Genomic DNA, 17,269 nt, shown 5'->3' on the forward strand with positions numbered 1-17,269 from the left:
AGTTCCTACGGGTCTCCGGGGGGTGCGAGCAGGCGGCCAGTGTGCTGGGGCAGGCTCTGCGGTGAGGACCTGCGCGCTCGGGAGGGTCAGGGAGTCTCCGTGCCCCGAGGGGGTCTCCGTGCCCCGAGGGGGCTGTTCCTCCTGCCCTGGACCGAGGGCAGAAGGCCCGTCTGGAAAGGTGGTTTCTCCCCCTCTGCCCCTGGTCGGGCGAGGGGCTTAGTACTGGAAGGAGGTTGAGGACCCAGGGTGGAGAAATTCGCGAAGCGGAGTCGGCAGGTGGAGGTAACGGGCTGGGCGAGAGTCACCGGGGAGCCGGGGAGGAGAGGAGGGGAAAGGGTGCGGGGGCAGCCGCGGGGCGCGCCCGGTGCGCGGTGCCGGGCACGGCGGGGGAGGAGCGGCGGCGGCAAAGCGCGGGCTGGGGCCCCTGCCCACCCACCTTTGAACTGGGGCAAAGCATAGGCGGGGAGAGGGGCCGGGGCAGGAGGCGGGCGGTGACATCAGAGCGGCCAGGCGGATAAGGTGGGAGAGCTGTGGGAGCGGAGCGGGCGAGAGAGGCGTCGGCAATTAGCGGTTGCCTCCGGTCCCCGCACACCGCACCGCAGCTCCGGCCACCATGCAGAGGTCCCCTCTGGAGAAGGCGAACATCTTCTCTAAACTTTTCTTCAGGTGGGAGCCCCGGCGCGGCGGGACACGTGCGGGCGGGGGCAGCGGGCCGGGCACCAGCGGCGCGGCTCCGAGGGGGCTCCGCGCCCCGCGCCCGACCCGCCCGGCGGAGAGGGGAGCTGAGCGCTGGGCGCCAATTAATTCTGGAAAGCTCTGTGGGGAGAACGGTGGGAGTCTCGCTTATTGATGAGATCACTCTTTTTTTTGTTGTTGCTGGGATTTTAGCACCAGGAATGGGCTCTGACTGTCAGGTGTCATAAACTGTCGCTGGACCTGGACAGATGAATTTATGGCATAATTTGAGCAACCTTTGGTAAATTGCTCAACTAGTTAATCTGTTATTTCACTGTAAACTTTGAGAACACTGGGGTGATGGGGAGCAGAGGGGAAATGCTCTCAGAGCAAGAATTCCTTCTGTTTGGCTTTTTAAGTGTTTAGCATTTGCTCAGTGTGCGAGTATAACATACAATCTTACTGGGAGGAGTTCCTTGTAAGCCTTGAAAATGTTCTCTGACAAGCACACTTCCTACTGCCTTCTCTTTCTCAAAACTTCTAATAAAAAGAGAAGGAACCAATACCAATGCCGGGGCAAAATGTACTTTGTAAGACAATATGGAAGCCTGAACACATTTTACATGACATTGCTAGAAATGACACTGTGAACTTGAGAGAGCAAATAATCTATCTGGCATTGGCCCACATGCCACTGGTTTTGCCAGGGTGCTGGGTCCCCCTTTCGTTACTGGAGGATCTTTTGCATGCCAGGGAAGGAAGGGAGGAAATCTTGTGTAAGATGTGAGCATGGTGACGGAAATGGGAGCACATGGTGTAAAATCGTAACATTGGCACTAGGTCTCTGCCTGAGCAACTAGGAGCTTTTAGCTCACTTTTTAATCCTTTTGATATAGCTTTCAGCAGGTTGGTCTGTACCTTTTTTGAAATTTCTTAAGGGAAGGGAGTCTGTATGAATCACTCTGTTTGCCTTTCTCCCCCCCCGCCGTGCTGCCCCACCCCACCTCACCTCACCCCACCTCACCTCACCTCATTTTAGCCAGATGTGATAGTAGATAAGGATTCCATATATAACCTGTTCCTAAAGTGTTACAAACATCCAGGTAAACGTGAGGATCCTAGAGATGTTCTCCAGTGATGCTGCAGCGGGAAAGAAGCCATACTTGCTGTCAAATGCTGTTAGAGCCAGGGAGGGTGGATAATTGGAGTGTAAGCCTTTAGAAATTCTCAATAAAAGTTACTTCAATCAGTTCTCCTGTCAAGTATGACAAGAATCTGTAGAAAATAAGTCTGCATATTAATTTAATTGCTCAAAGAGCCACTTGTTCTATTTAATTTTATTTGTTTGTAAAACTTCCATCAGAGTAGTATTGGCCTAGAACCCGTGATGCTGAAGGTATGAAGAAAAAAACCCAATAAGATAAAGCTCATTAAGTGCATAACTAACCATCTTCAGACCTGAGCTAGTCTTTTAAAATCATAATCTTTAAGTCAATTAAATAGTGTTTTAATCATGCTTATCATGCATGATGCATTATATTGTGCCGGCTATCAGTCGGATGACTGTAACCAAAGTGATAATTATAAAGTATATAAAATTAAGGAGGTGTTTATGATGAATATTGACTAGACCAGAGAAATGGAAAAAAGATGTATGGAAAAAGATTGCTTTTTCCATTGATGATGAAATAATTGCTTTCAAGTATATGACAGAATGTTTCAGTGAAGTAACTTTTATAGGAGGCTGTTAAGCAATTATGTGTGAAGTACCAATCTGAGTATAATGTGGTAAGTTGAAGATCATGTTAGCAGAAGTGGTTTTAAAGTGTTAGTTGTTATTATTATTTAATATTATATGAGCCACTATGAGCTACAGATGTGTAAACATATTGGCAAGGTTTTATTGCTTCATAATGTATTCTGTTCAGGCTGGAGAGATTTTTTAAATGTGTTCTAGTCAGAATTGAGCTCCTTGCTCATAACTGAATAATTTAGACATGTTTCAATATTGTTTATATCTTTTTTTCTTCATTCTTTATGCCAAAAAAATGAGAAACTCTTTGTATACAAGGAGTAGTATCTTAAAGAAAATCTTATCTTTTTATGTTGTTTCCAAGATTAGTGATACTACTGGAGCAAAAAAAGGATAATTGCTTGGAGTGGTCGTGATAGAAAGTATTCAAAATTAGGAATTAACTTTCATCCAAAATTTTAAACAATTTTTGTTTAAAAACTGAGCTTTGGTGGGTAAGAAATGAGGTGTGAAGACAAGTGGTTTGAGATCTTCCATTACGATGACACTTGGAAAAAACTACATACTAAGTGTTTGGAGTTTCAGGGTTTCTTTCGTGTTCTGTTTTATTTTCCTTGTACTTTGATCACTTTTGATCCCAACTGCACGCAAGACATTATTTTCCTGTGCATTGCAACTTTTTACCTTGTTTAAAGAAAACAGTTTTATGCAGAAATAGTCAGACATCATATGCTTAGCTTCAGATTCATTGTGAAGCTTAACTTTTGTCTTTATAACCATGACTTGCTTTCTTTTGTAGTTTTGGAGTTCTGCAGGGTCAAGGCCATACCTTTTGTTGCAAACGATGTCAGAGTACTTTGCAATCACACAGTTTTTATTGAAGATTAACTGAGATCAGGAAATATTGTTAAGTAATCAATTTTTATCTGAGAAGCCACACATGGAGTTATTACTAGAGTTTCAGAATGGCTGCAACTATGGGATAATTCTGATTTTATTTTTTTTTACATGCAACTTTAGATGCTAAACAACAGGTCCTCAAAAAGTAATCCTTGTGCTCCTGTCTAACTCTTTAAGCATATACTTTTGCTTTTGTACATACCAAATATGACAACTCTTGGCTGGACCTAGTATGTTAGTGCCTGATTCATTATTGAATACAAATGAGAAATACAAAGTAAGCCAGATTTTGTGTCAAGTCTTCTCATGGATTCAGTCAATCAGGCCTGCTCTAGTTGCTTCTTTCTTTCCAAACCAGAGAGAAATAAATCTGCTGCCTTTTTATACAGCTGTCCAGTGGTTCCTAGAACAATTTAGCCTGTAAGGGATAAATGTTGGAGTCCTTTTTTTGCCCTATATGTGCCAGGAGGGGTAGGAAAAGGCATTCAATTCTATACCTTCCCTCTTCTAGGAAGTATGACCAATTGTTACCTGTGTTTGGTGGTGAAGGTGTTTTAGTTTTCTATCTCTAGCTCAGCTACTCTTTTTAAAGTGTATAAGCAAGAGTGATTCTGTAGTCTGCTGGGTAAGGAACTTGTTTGTGAGTCCTGATTTCTGGTTTGAGACCACTTCTTATGAAGTCTTTTAATACCCCTTAAGGTGGATAACAGAATCCAAGACTTAAGTCTTGAAAGTACCTAGCCCATAGGCTACAGTCATGTTATTCTATCATTCTTTGTAGCTTAATTCAGTCATAATTGCAAGGTTGAGAGTGTCTTGGCCAAGATAGTTTCTGGTTTGAAAAGACATTCTCATGAGAATTAAACTGAATCCCTTCAGAGAAGGAAACTAAAGCCAGACCTGCCCTAGGCAGTCCCTGCTCTATTCTTGAATTGTGTATCTTAGAATTTTATACCAAGAGGTTACTTGGGATTTTGATTCCTGAACAGAGAAGGATTTATGAGTTTTCCTTGAGAAGTTTGGGGTTTACTGTATTGATTACAAACACAAACTGTCTTATGTTCCTAAAAACCCCAGAGGTTGTATAAGAAGCTTGAAGGCCTAATTCATGTCTACAAATTTCACTCTGGAGGGCAGGTGTCTAGAAATTGTCCCAACCAACATATATTTGGAGCATCCCCTATCAATACCTAGCTGTAGCATTTTGCTCACCTCTCCTCTGAGTAGGGAGCCTCTGTGTACACTGGCAACTATGAGTAGGTAGACTGAATTGCACAGTGTTGTGGCCCAGTTGCTGGGCAGTCAGCATAGACCCTTCTACAAGGTAAATTTCCTATAGTATATTCTTAAGGCCCTTTATGTGTCTAGCCCCAAGGAGCTGCCTTTCACTGATCCTAGGTAATCATAAATCCTGTCTGTTAGTGATAACCAAGCAGATGCAGATGCAGATGCAGCACAGAATATTACCCTGTGAGGCTGCTTGATCATTTGCCTGTTGCCACAAGTGGTCCTTGTGTGCTCCTTCAAATTGCATGTGCTCCTTCAGTGCTTCTGAAAGTCAGCCCCCAGGTGGTTCAAAGATGTGTGTGCAAGTTTTGGACTCTTTTTGAAAATTTGATTTCTATTACTATTTCCAAGGTAAAAAATGAAACTTGAAGTGAACTGGAGAAAGGATGCCTAGTATCCTAAACTTGAAGTCATTTCAGTCAGAGGAATACCTTCTCTAGCAATAAGGCTCAATTGTATCCTTGGCGCAGCCTGATACTGCATCTTTGGTTTAACGAGCAGAAATGCAAACCCTGCATAGAACAGGGACCTTCTTTGGCTGCTTTATAACTCTAAAGCACAGATGTCTGTATCAAGTTGCATCTGAGTTTCTGAAATATATTTAAAGAGTCTTTTCCTCCTGCAGGAGGAAGACTTAATAACTTGATAGAATTAATTATCAAGCATTTGAAAGATTTGCAGACCTGTCTGTACCTTGTTATTCTCTACATGCTTGTTTGATTTTGTGGTATAGAAAATACTCCATCCAAATCCTTGATTTTTTTTTTTTAAATACTGTAAGCAATGACATGGATTGTAGTTTTATTACCTGTATTATAGAGGCTTCTAAATGCAGATTTAGTAGCCTCTATAATGCAAAGAAATTTGTGTATTTCTTCAAAGAAATTTGAAGTCCACTGTACTAAGCACTGGAAAATATTTGATAAGGAAGTCTGTTTCAAAGATCTTGAAGTACAAAGGATGAGCTAAAAAGAAGTTTCCTTTTTAGTTCTGTAGAGAAGAAAGTGGGATGTACAATGATTGTGACTTGTCCTGGGAGCATGTGGTGGCATCAGTGCAATCTGTGTGAGATCTCCTGTCCAGCACTTTAATTGCACAAGTGTATTTCTCATGTGACAAAGTTATTTCAGAATATTTCTAAAGTGAACAATTATCACCTCTTTCATACTGAAGAATCTTAGTCTCTGAATATCTACATTACTGGATATGCTGATTTTAAAAGTAGTGAGAATAGTGTGACTTATCACAGTGTGACTAGTTGCAGAAGACTTCTACAGGTTGCTGTTGTCTTGGTTTTTTTTTTTCCTATGCCCCCCTCTCCAGCTTTACAGCATATATGTGTAGGTATAGTGGTTGTGGAGGCAGAAGGGTGCCAAGTTGATATCTGGGTCATAACATGTCACGTTATGGCCTCTAAAGTAAGTTAAAGCTCAAATTAAACTAGTATATAAGACTTCAGTGAAACACAGTGCCAGATTTTGCCGTGTGAACTTGTAGATGCAGTTCAACTGCCTTCCATGAGAGTGGGGGTATGCCTGGGTGAGATGAGCAAGAGCTGGGAGGCTGTTTAGATATTATTTCCTCTCATAAAAGCAAAAGGATCAGCATGAGCTTTTTCAGTTAACAAGTAGCTGAACCAAGGCTGTGCTGTCATGAAGCTCCCCAAATTAGAAGAGAATAAGTAGGCATTTGAGACATACTTTGAAATAGCATTGTTCTTCCGTTGAAACCAGAATCCTCCTGCCTGTCAGATATGGCTAAGCATTCTTCCTTCAGGAGAGGGTAGGCAGGAGCGGGGAATGATCCTGAAAGGCAGTGCTTGGGGTGGCCTGCTACAATACTAAAATCTTGACTCCATGGGCAAGATTGTGCCTTAGGAGAAAATCCTAAGTGACAGCTGGGAAAGGTAATTGGTTTCAGGTGTATTCCCATGTTTTAATGTTGATATTTATCTTTTTTAAATTTTTTTTTCAACTTTTAAAATAAAGGATGTGAACCTTTGTTGTATTGGACTCAGTCTGATATCTCACTTTAACTGGTTTCACCTTAACTCAGTTTAAGGTTAATCTGTAAATTCTGGAATACTTTTATTTCTCTGGCAGTAATAAATACAAAGAAAACAAAATCACTAAGCCCCCACAGTGTTGCTGTACTGAAAGCCCAAGACTGTTTTGAAAATCAAAAGATATGAAGCATTTTCTCATTAACTTGCAAGGATCATGCTGAGGAGTAGCAGCATCAAATCCCAGGACACAGAGAAAATGGCGAAGAGCAAGTAATAAGAGAAGCAGCACCTAACTCAGGATTAATTCCGTATTACTGTAATGGCACTTTATATTTTTGATACTTGGTATTAAAATAAAAATAAAATAAATTACAAATGTGTTCACGTGTTTGTGAAGGTGTTTATACCTGACCACTTAATAGTCTTTGGGCTTGGAACAAACTACATGTTTGAAAAGGGCAGCTGATGTGCAACTGTATGTTATTTTATTATGAAATGTTTCTAAAAAATGCATGGTTAAGACAGTGAAGAGTGAAATTGGATGAAATTTGTTGCTATCACATTAGTGATACATCTGGGAGATTTTAAAATTCAGTTAAATCATGAATAGCACTGCTCTGCAACAATTTTGCTGACGCAAACTTTCTGTAAGGTTCCTTGTTCTTTCAAAGAATGGGAGAAAGTAATCTCTCTCTTTTTCTTGCTATGGGATATATAATGGAGCAAAAAAGTGAAGATGAAGAAACATCTTCTCCTAGCTAGTCTAACTGTAAGTATATGCTGAAACAGCCTTGCAAACCCTGTTCATAGCAGATCATCACCACTATGTTATTTTGCTAGCTTTGCTAAAGAAATATTTGAAGCATATCTTACACTTTAATATCTAAAGAATTGACAGATTTTAATATAATTAATGTATTCTGTTCTTCAATCTTGAACAACTTAACCCCTAATGTGTTTTGTTTTTGCTCAAAAATGGCTCTCAGTACTTCTGCAAACTGAAATATTATGACTGCCTTCATAATTGTAAGGAAAAAGTATTGAATTTCTGCTAAAAAGCATTTACAGATAAGATAGTTTGAATAAGTGTCACTTCACAAAAAACTGGGCAGAAAAAGCAAGCCTTCCCCAGGAATTGCCATGGAGTAATCCTAATTAAGATTTGCTATTGAAATCCTGGGGTTTCAGCAGAACATTGATTATTCTTAAAATGGTGCTACTCACAGCTAGTGACAGAGTCGATAACACTGCAGCTAAATACTTTCCATGTCAAATAACACCTTATGGGGAGAAATTGTTTATTAGTGAAGAAATTAAAATCTTAATTTTTTTGATCTGGGGGAAAACAACAAAAAAGCAGAAATCAGTCGAGTCTGCGTTTACCTTCCATTGTTGAAGTCCTGCAATTATTATATTTAAATATTAAGCTGTGTTGCATTTGTTTGTTTTTAAAGGAGAAAATGCTAAAGTCTTAATATAGTTCTCAAAATATTTGACATGCTATTTCAGTAGGTCACTGTTCAAAACAAAATAACTGCAACCCTACACTGTTGAGGGTAACCAAGTAGCAGGAATAAGGCTGTGGTGCCTGGCGCTTGTGCTCCATGGATGCACTGACTTGTCCCATCTGTTAGCAAGGATCACCCAGATCACCCTTTACAGTTGCATTGCAGGATGCTCAGAGAAGACAGCTGGTGGTACAGACACTGTTCTGGAGAAAGAGTTTTGAATGTAGTAGAGCTGACCTCCAGTATAAAGTAAACAATTAATAATTTGCTGCTGCCAGTGATGCGTATCTTTTGGGAGAGAAGGGAAGTGCAAAGCCTCTGACAGAGTCTGGTCTGGTTTGACCCTTTGGGAATGTCTGAGATCTACATGGTACCTCAGCCTTTTCCTGCAGTTGCTAGAAATTCATGGCTTTACAAACACCTTGTAAAACTTAGGCTCCAAAGCATCATAATAATGGCTTGTTTATGTTCCCTGCTCCACCTCCCCTTAACTGTTAGGAGGAAGGATAGATAAAGCCAGAGGCACATTTCTTGTCCTCTCCATTGAGATTTAGGTCCAGTTCCTTAGGAGCTGCAGGCACTATGCCTAATTATATTGTGCACAGGTAAATGGGAGTGAAACCATGGCCGCCTTTGTGCTGCTCAGTAGATGTTGCTGTGTTGTGCACAGGACACCCGTTGAAATGGTACCAATTTGATCAGTGACCCTTAGAGGAGAGCTGCTCTGTTTTGCAGGTCTTAGATAGCTTAGCCCCACTGTTCTGTCACTGTCTCAATGCCCTGTGCTTTTTGATTTGAAGAGCCTGATGGAGCTAGGGTATTCCTGGGGCTGGGAGGAAGATCTGGGGAGTTGGCTTAGCAACACAGAGGCTCATTCTCTCCTCAGGGAGATGCAAAGCAGCCTTAAGGGAGAGTCAAATCCTATTGACAAGTTGTCTGTGTTAATACTCTCTGGAAAGCCAAAGACATCTGTCCTATAGATACAAATTGCTTGAATGGGATGAGTCTGAACATGCTCGAGAAAGCAATAGCTGTAGTAAGAAATCTGTTACGTATTGCTAAGGTGAATGACAAAGAAATGGTCAATAGAAATCTACTAAACAATATGTTAGGAATTTGATATTTACATATCAAACTTGTAAAGTATTTTTTGCTACAGGCAGTAAATAATAGAGGTGGAACTTGTTTTCCTTCTCTTCTTCTTTTCTATTGTACATCCTTGAAACTTGTCCCCTGCTGGGTTTCATGTGTGTGTACCCATAATAACATTCCTAGTTAGTGGCAAAACTGACAGCTCTACAGGTTTTTCTGTAAAAGAGTTCATTAAATGCCAGCCAGTAATCCAGTGGTATTTGCTAACATAATGCTGTAAAGGCAATCTGTTTCCCTTTCCTCTTGCTCACTTCTTTTCACAAGAAAATTCTCATTCTCAGCAACCACAAGAAAAAACCCAGCATTACGCTGACAAATTGTTTCCATTCAGCCCAAAAATAGAAAAGGCATATTTGTTGACAAACTCTGACTGAGCTGTGTCACCTGGTATTAAAAAAACATGCATAACTAGAGATTATATTGTCAGTTTAAATAGATCTGTAGTCATTTTGCATTTCAAAACTTTGCAACAAAACTGGATCATAATGGCAATCTGAATGCTACTGGAACCTGGAAAAAAGATTGGTTTTATGAAATATTTAAGTATTTTAGATCTAGTATATTCCTTTTAATAAAATACATACTGTCTCCCACGGTTCTTGACAGCACAATGCAAGCAGCTGTTGAAAATCTACTTTGAGACAAACATCACGTGTCAGACCAACTCCTCCCACGATTACCACTCCAACCTGAAGCCACTTGGCACAGTGCACAAATTGGCCAGATCTAGTTAGGGTGGGACTTCTGAGCAAAGCCAGGGCAGCTGGGAGATGAACCTCTCTGTGCAAACCCTGCCAGCAGCCTGCAGTAAGAACCTGGCTAGAGACTAGCAGGTCCCCAGGGAAGGTGTCAACACTGCTCCTTTAGCTGGCTGGAGGCGTTTATTCACCATAGGTGCAGCTACCCTGATGAGAAGTGAGATGAGGATGAGGACGGCACTCTTTGGTCTGTACCGAAGACTTGGGAGAGGAAGGTGGTTTTGGGACCACATAATTTCAGTGGCAATGATAAGTGCACCTAGTGAAGGACAGAGTAAAACGAGACATTTCTAGGCTACAGTAGATCTGCTAAGCATGCTGCCTTCCCTGAATGCTAATACAGCCACTCTGCTCTACATGCAGTCACATTTTGTTACTTCAGGCAGTGGCAAAATGCCAGGGTAGGTGCTAATCAAAACTATAAATAAAATCAAATGTGTGGAGGGAAACAGTGCAATTGAAAATGTTTTCCCAAAACATACAAAGTCTGAAATTGTAAAGCATTTATCTTTTATCAAGTTGGGAATTGCTTATTGCAGTCTCAAAGCATTATTAACAAGCTCAGCAAGGTTATTACCTAGCTATGGTATTGAGAATTAAAGTTGCTTAGGAAGCACTGTTACTTACTTGCATTAGCTCCAGTAGTCGTTTTGTATCCCATAACTTGTATTCATTCTATCATTGCCAGAATATCTGCATATACAGAACTTTTGGTGAAGGCAGTCTACAAGAGTTTCTGTTCCTGAAGGACAAGGGTTGGCCAATTCTCTACAAGATGTACACAAAGCCAATAGCAGCTTATTCTTTCTCATCAGGACCTGAAAAAATACAAATCAATACCTGATTTATCATTTACAGTGGCCATGAAAGACTTTAACGCAACAGTTACTTTAAATTCAAAGGTTTTCTTCTAATCCATCTTATTACATCCCTGAAAACATTGGCTTCTGTTTCCAGTAGAAGTAAAATTTATAGATGCTTTACCAATGATTCTCTGAAGTGGATTCTCCTAGCTGTGTTCTTGAAATGTACCCTGAATCGTGTTTTATTTCTCAGCTACAGGGGTGTCAAAGGTTGAGCTAAAAGCCATGGGATTAATCTGAAACCATAGTGTTACTACAGAAATTAAGGAAAATCTTCTAGTTTATTAGAACACCTTCTCTTTGCAGTGGGTGTGATGTAACTGTGCACTTGGGAAATATCTTTGTGCCTTACTGAATTATGGGGATTATAGACTAGTGCTTATGCAGTTAATAATTTCATTAAAGTAAATGTTAGAGTGTACAAGTGCATGCACAGAGTTGCACACAGTCTGACTGTTGTGCTAAGGTCTTTTTGCACTTGTGTAGTGTTTAATGATTTTCTTTTACCTTTGTATCCACTTCTTTGCAAATTCAGAGGCTGCAATTGAGAATGTGGATTACTTTGTATGTCTTACATATGTTCTTACGGGTATATAGGTACTCATATCCAATAAGCTGTTTGTATTTTCTAAGTGACTGTGGGAAACATTATTGCATTTCTTTTGCCATTTTTAACTCTTTTTTATAAAGACAAAGCAAATTTTGAAATGACTGAGGTTTTGCAGAACTTTTATCATAATCATAAATCATATGGGTTTTTTTATAAACTATGTACATATGGAAGCATGACAACAATCAACCACAAACTACTTTTCCTGCAGGCATTTCACTTTTTTAAAGAAATATTTTTTATCAATGGCAGTAAAGCAGAAACTTGAGTAGTTTCAAAATAGACCATTAATTCTTACAGATCCTTGTTTATGTTTTGTTTTAGTCCTTTCCTTTCAAAAAGATTTCCAAACAGAATCTGCTACACAATTTGTACAAGTTGGCACTTGGGGATTAATAGGCCTTTCCAAAGCTGAATTGTTTTATAAAATTAGTCAAGGCTTCTAAAGTTTTTTTCTACAGAGTGACTTTTTCTGCTTTGTTTTAATTTAGTATTCTCCTTAAATTGGTATTAAATTTTTAATTCCGCATGATCTTTAAATCGGTATTAAATTTCTTAACATGACATTTGAAAAAACAAATGTGAAATGTGTACATATGATGGACACAATAAAAATCTTATGAGGAAACCTTCTTTGTTGTTAAGTGCATACTGCAATGTAGGGTGTCAAAGGAACCCCTATAGAATCATAGAATGGTTTGGGTTGGAAAGGACCTTAAAGATTATTTAGTTCCAACCCCCCTGCCATGGATAGGAACACCTTCCACTAGACCAGATTGCTCAAAGCCCCATCCAACTTGACCTTGAACACTTTCAGGAATGGGACATTCACAGCTTCTCTGGGCAGCCTGTTCCAGTGTCTGGCCACTCTCACAGTAAACAGTTTCTTCCTAATGCCTAATCTAAACCTACTCTCTGTTTAAAGCCATTCCACCTTGTCCTATCACTACATGTAAAAAGTCCCTCTCCAGCTCTTTTCTAGGCCTCCTTTAGGTGCAAGAAGGCTACTATAAAATCTTCCCACAGCCTTCTCCAGGTTGAATAATCCCAATTCTATCAGGCTTTCTTTCTTGGAGAGGTGCTCCATTCCTCTAATCATCTTTGTGGCCTCCTCTGGATTCGCTCCAGCAGGTTCATGTCCTTCCTGTGCTGAGGACCTCAGGGCTATCCAAAGTACTCCAGGTGGGGTCTCATGAGAGCGGAGTAGATAGGAATGAAACCTACACATTCAGTTTAGTAATAGTTCTGATGTATTATTCATTTATATGGACATAACACATAGCATATTTGAAAATACAGTACAAAGATCTCAATCCCTTGTTCATTTGTCTGCTACTGAATCAGTAGGAAGTTTGGGCTGTGATTCCACCCCAAAACTTATAAAATGCAAGTTTCACTATTCTTCTTTTAATTTTATATTTGTAATATAGTTTTGTAAATATAATACAGAGCTGCACTGTATTATGTCATGTATGTGTGTATATGTGTGTGCATGTGCACGTAGACATACTTGAATACTGTGAACAGAATATTAAGTGTGAGACAAAGCAGCTCCAGCATTAACCTCAGAAACTGGTGATTTTTTTTTTTAATTTTTATTTTTATTTCTGCTTAGATGGACAAAACCAATTTTGAAAAAGGGTTACAGACGACGTTTGGAGCTGTCAGATATTTATCAAATCCCTTCTGCAGACTCTGCTGATAATCTTTCTGAAAAACTAGAAAGGTAAGAAAGATTCATGAAATAAGTTTGTTTCAGGAATCACACTGCAATTTTCATAAAAAAGCTGTTGGATGACCTGTTTAAGTAACATTGGGTGCAAGTTGGTTGCACACAGTTGTACTTTGGAGATGACTGGGACCCCGGGTGGAGATGTACCACCTAGACGCTCTAAATTACTATACACAGCTACCCGTGACAGCTGTCCATTGATGAGAAGAGGCTAGACTCACAGTTTCAATGTTAGTTCCCCTTTCTGCTGTTCTTTCTTCACAAAATAACCTTGTAAAATCTTGGTTTATTTTTTCTTCAACTAAATAACATTCTTATTTTTCTTTGATACCACTGTTGAAAGACTAAGTGTTTCTGCAGAAATCATACCCCGACTTTCCTCATTTAGGCTTCCACTCTTCTTTACCCTATTTCAGTGGGTTCTAACTCAGAAACTATGCTGCACTTGTGACTAAGTCTTACAGTACAAGTGCCTAAATGCATTCTCTCTCCCCCAGCTTCTGGTGTAGGTTTCCCTGGTGTTCTGGGGCAGCTCATGTCTGCATAGTGCCAATCCAATTAAACTTAGTTGCAGTTTAGCATAAGTATTCAAAACTGGTGGAATATGTTGAGAACATTGGTATGCTTAAAGCATTTTGATAGTTTATAAATGGAATATTTTGGTTATTTAATATTCTGTTGCAAAATGGAGAAAAGAGTTAGCTAAGGAAATTCTCAGGAGTACTTTAATGTGAGCTTAATTTTGACTCTGCTCTCTGAGCATCATTACTTCTGATCAGCAATTTATTATTCAACAGAAAGTTATTGTCCCAGCAACATGAGTTAAAAATAGTGCTGTGCAGTAGAAAAGTCACATTTTTGATGCTTTGTTGGTGCTTTCTTTTTTGCAGACTGGAAGAGTTCCAAAACATTTATTTGCCTATTATTGTGCTTTGGTTTTAAGTACAGCAGGTTTCTTTAAAACATACAATGTAACCTTTTAATGAATTAATTCCCTGCAGGGTGATGGATGACCAAGTATTTAAAACTGCCAAATACATGGCTGAACTAGGTTTGAACTTTTATTGATCAATGAAGGCCAGGTCTTTGTGGTCTCTGCAAAGCTTTCTTTCATTAGCCACCTTAGCTAAATCTCCTTGGATATAGTTGGGTAAATTGAAGTATGTCAGACTCATACACCCATGTATTTGCTCTCACAACTTGTTTTTTTGGTTCCTTTTCAGAGAGTGGGACAGAGAGCTGGCAACTTCAAAGAAGAAACCCAAACTTATTAATGCTCTTCGACGATGCTTTTTCTGGAAATTTATGTTCTATGGAATAATGTTGTATTTAGGGGTAAGGTTTGTTCTCCTTTTCAGTGAACTTTTAATGTTCCATAAGTAGACTCAAGTCTTAGAGACTGCTAAGTTAATACAGAGCCCATTCAATAGCTACAGATCTTTACTCTGTGGATTGATTACAAAGGTTATAAATATAGAGATATACTCACGGGCTTTCATTAAAAAAATATTTTCTGATAATATCTTTTAAACATTCATATTATTAATTTTAAAATGTTTCTAATGCTGGCATATGCTTCTCCAAGTACAGGTAGAGCACCTGAATTTTTGTATCACTGCTGAACTAAAGTACTTGTTTTCTCATGTTATGGTTTTTAAGAAGATTCTAAAGAATTTTCTACCTTACTTTGAAACAAATGACCATGCAATTTTACACGATTCAGTCAATTTTTTCAAAGTGTCTAGCACACACATTCATAGTTAAATGCTTTATTGAGGTTTACGTATGCAATAAACAAGTTGTCTTCATCAGTGGTAACAATTCTGTGTAAACAACTATGTGAAATTGTATCATAGAATCTTGGTACTGTCAGTGCTCCAAAGTGTGTGATCAGGAAATTGATGTAAAAGTCTGAACTGATTATGTTTATCACCTTTTGAACACATTAGGTAGGATTAACCTGACTTACCAAATGCCACCTGTTGGTTTGACAATCCTGTTACTGGGGTTAGGGGCTGTGAAAATAATTTATTACCAATGGTGTCTCACTAGGTGTGTTGTATAGCCAGACTGTAAATCTGAACATTGCAATTAACCAATATGCACATTAAATATCCATGTTATTGTCAAGTTTCTTTGATTTAATAGTAAAAAAGAGAACATATCACTTCTGTAAGGAGGGGCAGGTAGCTTGTGGAGATTAAAAGGATGTTGTGAGGTTATGTAGGGAGAAAAATAGAAGGGCCAAAGCCAAACTGGAACTGAATTTGGCCACTGCAGTTAAAGACAACAAAAAAAGTTTCTATAAATACTTTGGCAGCAAAAGGAGGGCTATGGAGAGTCTTCATCCTTTGCTGAATGCAAAAGTTAGCACAGTATCAGGGGATACCCTTTAGGTACCGGACACTAAGTTGTCTTTGTCCAGATAGAGTAGTTCACCCTCTAGGACAGGGCATCTTGCATAATAACCCTTCTTTCTATCCTCTTTCACCTTTTTTTGTCAATTCTTCTCTGGCATGAGACCCTTTATTTGTGGACCTTTGCTCAATCATGTCTTTTATGTGCTTCTGTGATCTCATAACTGCCTGTAGTTTTAAAATTTTTTTCTTACCAAGCCAGCAACTCCTTATTCATGATAGATTTAAAAAAAAAAAAAAACCACAACAAAACTGTTCTCCAAATAGCTTACCGTACACTATAATAGCTGTTTCTGCAGAGTTTACCAGCCAAAGCTTTTGCAGTAATGCATTCATGTTAGAAGTTAAGCAGTGTCTGAGGGCTTTTGCAGGCAGTCTTGAGGATAGCACTCTTTCCCAAAGTATAGATCATGTGTGTGAGTATGCATACATGTCATTGTGCAGGGTTGATTTCTCCATATGGACAATTTTAATGGAGTGTGGTTTTAGAGCAGGTGGAGACAGAATAAGACTGCAGGATATTTGAGTCATATTTTTTGTTGGTTGTGGACTTTTTTTTTATTTCTTTAAGAAATTATAGATATGTGCAATTAAACACCTAGTTAAAAAATCTACCCCTTTCACAATGAATACGGAAGGATTAATTCAGTTTAAATTCTTGATTCTATTATCATTAGTCTTCGTTTCATTGAAAGCTGCTTAATTTTCTTGAAAGAGGAATTATAAGAGAAAAAACTTGCTCCTAAAGCTGCTGGTGTTCTTTTCAGACCCTGCTTGCGGAAATTAATGGGAGCTTTGCCATCAATTTGAATGGGGACAGGATGTTGTGCCGTATTGGCATAGATGTAACCAAGTTGTATGTTCTTTGAACTTCATTTTCCTTTCAGATCCTCTCTTGTCTAATCTCTGAGCCGTCTTCACGACACCTTTCTTGGAGTGTAGTTTAAACTCTGCTGACATCCCTGTTGTTTGTGTAGTTGTCATTGCAACTGGCATGACAGCTTTGCTCTCATTAGGTCTAGCTTTTTTTCTGTCTCTCCCTTTCCCCTAACGCACCACAGGTGATGATGTTATCGCAGGGTGGACACTTGTGCTCTGGCCCCCTAGAGTACTACGACTCTTCCTCATAAATAGTGTTATGTTAGGCACATTGAGTTACTGCACTTAATATATCTGCTCCCCTGTTGTTTGAAACAGCTTCCATGCTTCACCCCATCAGAAGACGAGTCTTGCAATTTAAAGAAAAGGTGTTATGCTGGTGAAACAAAAATCTTTCTTTTTAGCTTGATACCTACTAATCAAATAGGTACTTTGCTGTGAGGATTAGTTTGATTCTACTTCTACTTTTGTCTTATATTCATCCCCATAAAATGTTTATTTCCACTCAAGCACAGCAGCTGCTAACATTAACTTAGAAGTGGTATTAGTATCATATCCCAAAGGACCCTAATGAGGATTTCCTGAAGTTCCTGCATATGGGTCACGGGTGTGAGTGAGGAGTCAGGGAGGGATATGAAAATCCAGAAGCACTTCTTGGGCAGATGCCAAAGCAGAGATGTGCATTATTGTCTTCAAATGCAGAGTGTTTGAACATATGGGGGATACACGT

The 17,269-nt window shown here is 39.4% G+C and overlaps 1 protein-coding gene across 3 annotated transcripts in view; it reads left to right on the top strand.

Moving 5' to 3' along the window:
- Window positions 1-468: 468 nt before the first annotated feature.
- CFTR (CF transmembrane conductance regulator) overlaps window positions 469-17,269 on the top strand; it is a 219,361-nt gene continuing 202,560 nt past the window's right edge. For all 3 annotated transcript variants that reach the window (XR_007905881.1, XM_051795404.1, XM_051795405.1), the window contains exons 1-3: window positions 469-666; window positions 13,127-13,237; window positions 14,467-14,578. Coding sequence is in view for 2 of the 3 variants with exons in the window: in XM_051795404.1 (XP_051651364.1) it covers window positions 614-666; window positions 13,127-13,237; window positions 14,467-14,578 (276 nt within the window). In the remaining variant the exon portion in view is untranslated. The remainder of the gene's footprint in view (window positions 667-13,126; window positions 13,238-14,466; window positions 14,579-17,269) is intronic.

This window comes from Manacus candei, unplaced genomic scaffold (assembly GCF_025592945.1).
Source record: "Manacus candei isolate 608988 ecotype Guabito, Panama unplaced genomic scaffold, ASM2559294v1 h1tg000043l, whole genome shotgun sequence".
In the NCBI taxonomy this organism is placed as follows: Eukaryota; Metazoa; Chordata; class Aves; order Passeriformes; family Pipridae; genus Manacus; species Manacus candei.